Genomic DNA, 9,451 nt, shown 5'->3' with positions numbered 1-9,451 from the left:
TCCCGCTCAGAACATCGCCAGTACAGTGGATAGACCATCCATCCCTCCTTGGACCTACCTATTGATCGCTCATTACCTGCGCTCCCTGAACGCGAACTCGCAATGCTCTAGGGCACTGACTCCGTTCGAAAAACTGTGCACCCAATCCACCCCCCAAAGGCATCTAATAGCGTTCACACACACCTTACTCTTTGATGGAGAACGTCCCGGTTCCACCACTGCATGTAAACGATGGGAGGAAGACCTAGCATTGTCAATAAATGACGAGCAATGGGAGGCCATCTTCCATACAATTCACAGGGGATCACTAAATGTCAGCGTACAAGAGAACGGCTATAAAATTCAATCGAGATGGTACCGTACACCTTCCCTTCTACACAAATTTGCCCCCAACACCACTGACATTTGCTGGAGATGCAACCAAGACAGGGGAACTCCACTCCACATCTGGTGGTCGTGCCCCTCACTGCAGAATTACTGGAGAGAAGTTTGCAGACTCACCACCCAAATTACCACTTACGACATTGATCCAACCCCATCCCAGTGCCTCCTCCATCTCTCGCCCTTGCCGAGACGAACTTACCATGGCTCTTTAGCTATGCACATGCTCAACGCAGCTAAACAGTGCATCCCTGTTCACTGGGGCTCATCCAAAGTTCCCTCCATTAAAGAGTGGTTCACCAGAATCAGCAAAACGGCTGAAATGGAGGAACTGATTCACATATCCAGAGATACCCCCTCTAAATTCAGCACAAAATGGGCCTGTTGGAAACACTTCCAGACCACTGCTGATTACCTGGACGCATACAAATAGGGACATTTTGAACTGCGGATTGGCTATGAGGATCTGCATATCATGATATTGATTGGCTTTGGAGATCACCTGGCCAGAAGGGCGAACAAGATATCTGACTATGTATCAGTTTACATGCTCCGGGGGGTCCTGGGGAAGGGGACCCCAAACGTCCCCAGTCTCTTCGGTACCTTTACATCCCACGTCTGCCTCCCTTCCCTACTACCCCCCCTCCCCCCTCCCCTCTCTTTTTCTCCTTTTCCCCTCTTTTCCACACCCACACCCTTCTGCCCCTTCTCCTCCAACCTAGGCACACAGACATACCACTGCACTCCAATGACACAGACCCCCAACATGACGTCACTCCAGCCTTTATCCAAAGCGCCTTTTCAGGAAACTACATGAAGCGACCTGGAAATCTATTACCTACTTTGCCCTATCATTTACCCCTGGACCTCTCTGAAACGGATCCATCCCCCCATGCTTTGAGCTCCGACCCTATCCCCCAGATGGACCCTCCTATCTCACTGGGACAGATATCTCTTTAGCTCCCTGTTGCGGATCATACCAAACCCTTCTTATGCTCCTCTCCATCTCCACTCCCCCTCTCTCCCACTCTTGGTAGTTGCCCTGTACCTAGCAGTCTGTACCTATACATCTCACACCTTTATGGTCCTTTCAGTCTAAGAATGTTTACGTACACAGTCTTACCGAACTCGTTGTATGTTTAATTTGCAATTTTGTTGACATCTTACTCCTCCAATTGTTGGGGATCTCTCTGTACATCTGAACTTTTGTGCCTACTATTTCTTTTCAATAAAATTGTTGGAAAAAAAAAAAAATAATAATAATGTCCTTCCACTTCACAATTATGTGTCACTCTGTGTTGGTCTATCACATAAAATCCCAATATAATTAACTAACTGTTATGAACGCTTTTTTCCCCAAACTATCGTGGGCTGCGTCCCCATACATCAGGTGCGATATTATTCATTTTGTAACCTACGACTGTAACTGTTTGTTATCCTTTTCTTCCTGTACCAATAAAATTATCTGAACACGAAAAATCCCAATAAAATACATTTACGTTTTTGGTTGTAACATGACAACAGGAAAATTTCAAGGGGTATGGATACTTTTTCAAAGCACTGTATTTGTGTACAGCATACTATTTTTTCATCACTGGTAAAATGTAAATGCTTTACAATACAATAAGGTTACCTATTATGGAAATATATTACTGTAAGTCTTATGTATTGATTCTAAGGTACCTATGTTTTGGTTCTAATGTTTTAGATCTACTGTATGTTCTCTGCATGCCTGTATCAAAAACAAATAATAAAAAAATAAATGTAAATATGGTCTTTCTACATTTTGTTTTTTTTATTGATTTCATTTTATTATATTCTTTTGCCAGCTTTTCCAGGAAAAATAAATAGTTGTAACCCTGCAGTGTGAGCAATGGCTATACTATTAAATCAAATATTTATCAAGTCATTATCTGATTTTCAACTGAAAATTTAAATAGAATTTACTATACACACTGCGCCTAAAAGCTTCCTTAATATCTTTATTTCTCAAACTATAAATAAAAGGATTTAAACAGGGTATAAGCACGGTGTACAACAGAGCCAGTGTCTTAGTAATTATTTGTGAATGTTCTTCATTTGGAAGCACATACATGATAATTAAAGTTCCGTAATACATTGACACAACTGTAAGGTGGGAGCTGCAAGTGGAAAAAGATTTCCATCTCCCTGAAAAGGATGATACCTTGGATATGGTTAAAACAATAAACATATAAGAAATTACTATCACAAGGAATGGTACGATTATTACAGGAATGGACAACAAGGTACCTTCCAACTGAACAACAGAGACATCTGAACAAGAAAGTTCCATCAGTGGATTAAAATCGCAAAAAAAGCCATCAATAACCTGCGGTCCACAGAATTGTAGTTGACTTAAGTCAAGTGTTAAAATGAATGCTACAGAGCAGCTCGAAATCCAAGATACTAAAATGAGTTTATTGCAAAGTGATTGGTTCATTATGGAGACGTAATGCAGAGGAGAGCAGATGGCCAGATAGCGGTCATAGGCCATCAATGTCAGAAGAAAGCATTCAGATGTCACTGCTAATGCAAAAAAATAATACTGTGTGATGCAGCCAGAAAGAGATATGGTGGCTTGTCCATTTAGCACGATATTTAGCATATTAGGGGCAATGTCTGTGGTCAAAATTAAATCCGTTACAGAGAGTTGGGTGAGGAAGAAGTACATGGGAGACTGGAGGTTCTTGCTGTAGGTCACCAGCTTGATGATTAGTAGGTTTCCACATATTGTCACAATGTATATTATAAGAAATAGTGTGAAGAGCAGAAGATTAAATGTGTTTACATCGTGGAACCCTACAAAGAAGATTGTGGTGAAATTGCTCTCATAAACAGCCTGTGTGACATGAAAACAATATATAATATAATAATATATTTAATGATAAATCAGCATAGAAAATTCTCAGAATTAGAACATTAAAGTGATTGTAAGACTTTTTTTTTTATAACAATACTCACCTCCACTGTGCAATTCATTTTGCACAGAGTGGCCCCTAACCTGCTCTTCTAGGGTCCCCCCATGGCTCTCATGGCTCATCCCCGCATCGTATAACCCCCCTAGGAGAAGCTCTCTCCTGGGGAGGTTACCTTGCAGGCACGCTCCCATGTCCAGCATTTGGCGTCCATAGACATCGAATGTAGGACTCGGCCCCGCCTCATTGGATTTGATTGACAGCAGCGGGAGCCAATGGCTGTTCTGTTATCACTCTATCCATTCAATCCAATCAGAACATGAGACACCGGCCAGAGCTGGTGTGCTCGTTCCCATTGTGCGAATTTCGGGGCTTAGGTAAGTATAAGAGGGCTCAGGGGCGCTGCTGCAGTAAAGAAGGTTTTTTACTTAATGCATAGAATATAAGGTGAAAAACAATGAGTGTTTGCAACCCCTTTAACCACCTCAATACAGTGCACTTACACCCCCTTCCTGACCAGACCAATTTTCAGCTTTCAGCGCTCTCACAGTTTGAATGACAATTACTTCCACTAGTCATCCAACACTGTATCCATATGAAACTTGCGTCCTTTTTTCCACACAAATAGAGCTTCCTTTTAGTGGTATTTAATCACTAGTGGGTTTTTTATTTTTTGTGGTATAAATAAAATAAAACGTAAATTTTGTGAAAAAAATGCCTGTTTCTGTAATAAACTTTTGCTAATTAGTAATTTTTTTTCATACATTTTGGCCAAAATTTATACTGCTACCTATCTTTGGTAAAAATAACCCACATTAGTGTATATTATTTGGTCTTTGTGAAAGTTATAGAGTCTACAAACTATGGTGCCAATCACTGAAAATTGATCACTTCTGATCAGGCCTTCAGTACATCAGGTGTACCTCATTTCTTGAGACACTAACAAGTCAGGAAAGTACAAATACCCCCCAAATGACCCCTTTTTACAAAGTAGACATTCCAAGGTATTAAGTAAGTAGCATGGTGAGTTTTTTTTAAGTTGTAATTTTTTCCCACAATTCTTTGCAAAATGAAGATTTTTTTTTACTATTTTTTTTTTTTACAAAATTGTCATAATATCAGATTATTTCTCACACACAGCATATGCATACAACAAATTACACCCCAAAATACATTCTGCTACTCTTCCCGAGTACGGCGATACCACATGTGTGAGACTTTTACACAGCCTGGCCACATACAGAGCACCAACATTGATGTAGTACCTTCAGACGTTCTACGAGCAAAAATGACGCATTTCATTTCTCAACCACCTATTACAATTTGAAGGCCCTGGAGTACCAGGAAAATGGAATTTCCCATAAAATTACCCCATTTTGGAAAGCAAACACCCCAACGTATAATCTGTGAGGCATAATGAGTCTTTTGAATAGTTAATTTTTTTCCAGAAGTTTTTGGAATATGTGGAAAAAAATTAAAACGCATTTTTTTTTTACACAAAATTGTCAATTTAGAAGATATTTCTAAGATATTTCTAGTACATATTTCTAGCACATAGCATGTATATAGCAAAAATTACACCCCAAAACACATTCTGCTACTCCTCCCGAGTATGGCGATACCACATGTGTAGGACTGTTACACAGCCTGGCCACATAGAGAGGCCGAACATTGAAGTAGTACCTTCAGGCATTCTATAAATGACACATCTCATTTCATTCCTACCCATCACACTTTTGAAGGTCCTGGACCACCAGGACAGTGAAATTACCCACAAAATGACCCCATTTTGCAAAGCAAACACCTCAATGTATATTCTATGAGACATGGGCTGCAAATAGGTACTCGGATACTCTAAAGGGCTGGAGATAGGTACTCTGGTACTCTGATGGCCTGGTGACAGGTACTCGGGTACTCTGATGGCCTGGTGACAGGTACTCGGGTACTCTGATGGCCTGGTGACAGGTACTCTGATGGCTTGGTGACTGGTATTTGGGTACTCTGAAGGGCGGTGACAGGTACTCATATGGACTGTGACAGGTACTCGGGTACTAAGATGAACTGTGACAGGTACTCAGGTACTCAGATGCACTGTGACAGGTACTCGGGTACTCAGATGGACTGTGACAAGTACTCTGTTACTCAGATGGACTGGGACAGGTACTCGGGTACTCAGATGGACTGGGACAGGTACTCGGGTACTCAGATGGACTGGAACAGGTACTCGGGTACTCAGATGGGCTGTGACAGGTACTCGGGTACTCAGATGGGCTGTGACAGGTACTCAGGTACTCAGATGGGCTGTGACAGGTACTCAGGTAACCTGATGGACCGTGACAGGTACTCGAGTACCCTGATGGACCGTGACAGGTACTCGGGTACCCTGATGGACCGTGACAGGTCCTCGGGTACCCTGATGGACCGTGACAGGTACTCGGGTACTCTGATGGGCCGTGACAGGTACTCGGGTACTCTGATGGGCCGTGACAGGTACCCGGGTACTCTGATGTGCCGTGACAGGTACTTGGGTACTTTGATGTGCCGTGACAGGTACTCGGGTACTCTGATGGGCCGGGACAGGTATTCGGGTACTCTGATGGGCTGGGACAGGTACTCAGGTACTCAGATGGGCTGGGACAGGTACTCGGGTACTCTGATGGGCTTGGGCAGGTACTCGGGTACTCTGATGGGCTGAGACAGGTACTCGGGTACTCTGATGGGCTGGGACAGGTACTCGGGTACTCTGATGGACTGTGACAGGTACTCTGATGGACTGTGATTGACAGGTACTATGAGGGGTGGTGACAGGTCCTCTTTATTGGGAGGGCAATCAGTATGATTGGTGTACACTGTAGGCGGTAACGAGATGTTACCGCAATCTCCTCCTCACACACGATTGGTGTGTGAGGAGGAGAACCCGGTAACATCTCGTTACCGTGGTTTGTTTACATTTTAGTGATCGGCTGTGAAAGGATCACAGCCGATCACGTGGGTAAACAGCCGGCCACTGGCTGTTTACCAGCGTCGGTGACGAGCAGTGTTCCCGGGGAACACGCCACCACCGACATGCACGTGCAGCGCACTCACGACCGCGCGCATGCGCCGTGCACAGTCGTGGTGTGACCATCTGTGATTGCCCATGACTTCATCACGGCCGATCACGTGGTAAACAGCCATAACCAATAGCTGTTCACCGCCTTCGGTGGCGAGCGGTGTCTCCGTGACACGCCGCCACCGAAGAAACAGGGATGCGCGAGCACGATCGCGCGCATTCCCTGTTTAAACGGGAGGCCGTCATATGACAGCCTCCCGCCGCAATAGGTGCGCCGCCTGGCCGTCATTTGACAGCCAGCGGTCAGCATCTAGTTAAGTATACAATTAGCTGATTTCAAGAAATTAAGCAAGAAAAAGTGGAATTGTTTGAGCTTAATGTCAATTTGTTGCACCGATAGATACAAAAAAATACAAATTTGGTGGTGAAGTGGTTACCACTTCCACCTAGCAGCACTAGGGTCATTGGTTTGAATCCTAAACATGACATTACTTACAAATAGTTTGAAAAATCTCCCTCTGTCTGTGTGGGTTTCCTCTAGGTCAGGAGTCTCCAAACTTTTTAAGCAAGGGGCCGACTTACTATCTTTTAGGGTTTAGGGGGCCAAAATGTGGCCATTGGGAGCAGAAAATGCCCCAGCATCAGTACCCCATCACTGGTTTCAATGGGAGGAATAGTGCTCCATTGATAGTGTCAGTAGGGGAGGGTGCATACAAGTGTGTTAGCGCTTCCACCTTCTCACATCCCAGTAGGGGGAATGATGCCCTATAACTGATGTCATTTGGGGAATAGTGCCCCAAGGGCCAGATAAAGGCAAGCAAAGGGCCACATCTGGCCCCCGGGGCGCAGTTTGGAAACTACTGCTCTAGGTACTTTGTCTTCCTCCCAAACTCCAAAGACATGCTGTTAGGTTAATTGGTTCCTGTCTAAACTGTCCCTAGTATGCGTGAATGTGAGTTAGGGACCTTAGATTGTAAGGGCAGGGACTGATGAGAATGTATAGAATATTCTGTATGCAAAGCATTGCCTAAAAATTAACAACAATATATAACTACATATAATAAACAACAATAAAATACTATCGATTTTACAAAAATATTAAAGCGTAGTTAAACTCAAGAACAAAAACATAATACCAAGGCCTTCCTTGCCCCATGTAGTGTACATAAACAAAGGAAGACACCTTTGTAGCTCATTCTGGAAGGCAGTCATTGCCCCTCCATAGATATAGTGTAGGAGTGAAAGTAACTGCTCAGGCACAGGAATTTGTTACTGGCAGGATTACCAAATGAAATGAATGGAAAAAATATCCTGAAAAGAGAAAAGTAATAAAGCCAATACAAGTCTGAGTTTGATACATAAATGTGAAATGTATTCTTTAACCGCTTCATGACTGCCCACCGCATATTTACTGCGGCAGGACGGCCGCTGTGCACCAGATGACCTACCTAGTATGTGATCTGCCACACCCAGTGGGGGGTACCATGGACTCAATGTCTGCCGGCACCTTTAGTACAGATCTGTCAGTAGGGAAGACATTGATCATGTAGATCTTAGGCTTCCCTTATGCCCCGTACACACGAGCGGACTTTTCGACATCCAAACTCCGACGGACTGAGTCCGGCGGACTATCCGATCGTGTGTGGGCTGCAACGGACTTTAGCGAAGCTAAAGTCTGACGGACTTTAGAAATGAAGCATGCTTTAAATTTTCCCGACGGAACTCCGCCGGACCCGGTCCCCTTTGAAAAATCCGCTCGTGTGTGTGCTACTCCGACGGACTAAAACCGACGCTAGGGCAGCTATTGGCTACTGTCTAGGAACTTCCTACGTCGAATCCAGTCGTACGTCATCACGTTCGACTCCGTCGGAGTTTGGTGTGATGGTGTGTGGTCAAGTCCGTTCGGTCGAAAAGTCCGCCAGAACTCCGTCGGAACTCCGGCGGAACTCCGGCGGAACTCCTTTGGAGGTCTGTCAGACTTAATCCCTCTCGTGTGTACGGGGCATTAGTAGAAACACCTCCCACACAGTGCGTAAGCACTCCCTAGGAACACATCAGTGTCATTAGTACAGTGACATATTTTTAGCACTGATCAATGTATTAGTATATATAGAAGTTTAAACTATGTGGAGCATAGGTGGTTACCCACATAATATAAAACAACAGTGATAATATAAAAGTCCCAAAAGTAAAGTGAGCTGAAGCCACAATTGAACTGCAGAGAAAGATGATCTTCTCAATATAAGTGGAAGAGCCCTGAGATTATCTTGATTTTTTTTACAGAATTCTGAGTTTGAAACTCAGAATTCTGACTTTGATACTCAGAATTCTTACTTATAATCTCAGAATTCTGACTTTTAATCTCAGAATTCTGTAAAAAAAAATCAAAGTCAGAATTCTGTAAAAAAAAAAAAAAATTCTAACTTTCAATCTCAGTGTTATGTAGGAAAAAAAAAAAAACTTTTATGATGTCTGTAATTATTTTTTTTTCCACTCCATGTCTGTTTTTTTTATTTTCAACTCAGAATTCTGTAAAAAAAAATGTATGATGGCCCCTAGCTCTTCCATATTGCAGAATGAAAAGAACACAAGATATAAAAGAAGACACTTACAATGTCAGTAGTTGATTTATGATGAAAATCCATATGGTCTTAAAATTTAGCTGAAATTTATATAAAATTGTGCAGCTTCTTTCATATACAAATAATACCAAAAATGTTATTTTAGGATTTTTTTTATTGTTATATAATTGTATATTGCAAAGAATGACTAAATGAGCTAATTCAATTCTTAAAAAAAGTGATTATAAGCAAGATATTGCACTAGCAGCGCTGATATATGGTATTGTAGGCCTTCTATCAGCTAACTAGTATGAGTGCACAAGCCATGCTTATTAAATAAGAAATTGCTTTATAAAAAGAGTGTACAAATACAGTACAGTATATCCATAGAGAGTATTTAATGACACTGTAGAGGGGAAACTAGGCCCATTTGTGTTTATTAATAATGATCTGATAAAAATAAACCTTGTTTCAGCAGTATATTATTTTCATTCAAATGGAGCTGAACTTCAGGGAAAAAA

At 42.5% G+C, this 9,451-nt stretch overlaps 1 protein-coding gene across 1 annotated transcript; it reads right to left on the bottom strand.

Annotated features, from left to right (window-relative positions):
• Positions 1–2,211: 2,211 nt before the first annotated feature.
• LOC143963989 (olfactory receptor 5P55-like) lies at positions 2,212–9,239 on the bottom strand. Its single transcript, XM_077473714.1, has 2 exons — positions 8,982–9,239; positions 2,212–3,241 (listed from the first exon to the last, which is right to left on the bottom strand). The coding sequence occupies exons 1-2, from the start codon at positions 9,012–9,014 to the stop codon at positions 2,291–2,293; spliced, it is 984 nt and encodes a 327-aa protein (XP_077329840.1). The 5' UTR covers positions 9,015–9,239; the 3' UTR covers positions 2,212–2,290.
• Between the last annotated feature and the right edge of the window lie 212 nt (positions 9,240–9,451).

The sequence above is a fragment of the Lithobates pipiens genome, unplaced genomic scaffold (genome assembly GCF_037356315.1).
Source record: "Lithobates pipiens isolate NorthernLeopardFrog02 unplaced genomic scaffold, aLitPip1_a1.2 Scaffold_8, whole genome shotgun sequence".
Lineage (NCBI taxonomy): Eukaryota > Metazoa > Chordata > Amphibia > Anura > Ranidae > Lithobates > Lithobates pipiens.
The sequence above is the reverse complement of the archived record's forward strand: the minus strand, read 5'-3'. Positions and strand labels throughout refer to the sequence as shown.

What these genes read in the sequence shown, in the direction of transcription:
- LOC143963989 (XM_077473714.1), bottom strand. Translation starts at nt 9,014, where the DNA reads ATGGATTTTCATCATAAATCAACTACTGACATT. An exon ending in ATAAATCAACTACTGACATT is followed by an intron (nt 3,242 to 8,981) that starts GTAAGTGTCTTC and finishes CATGTCACACAG; the next exon opens with GCTGTTTATGAGAGCAATTT.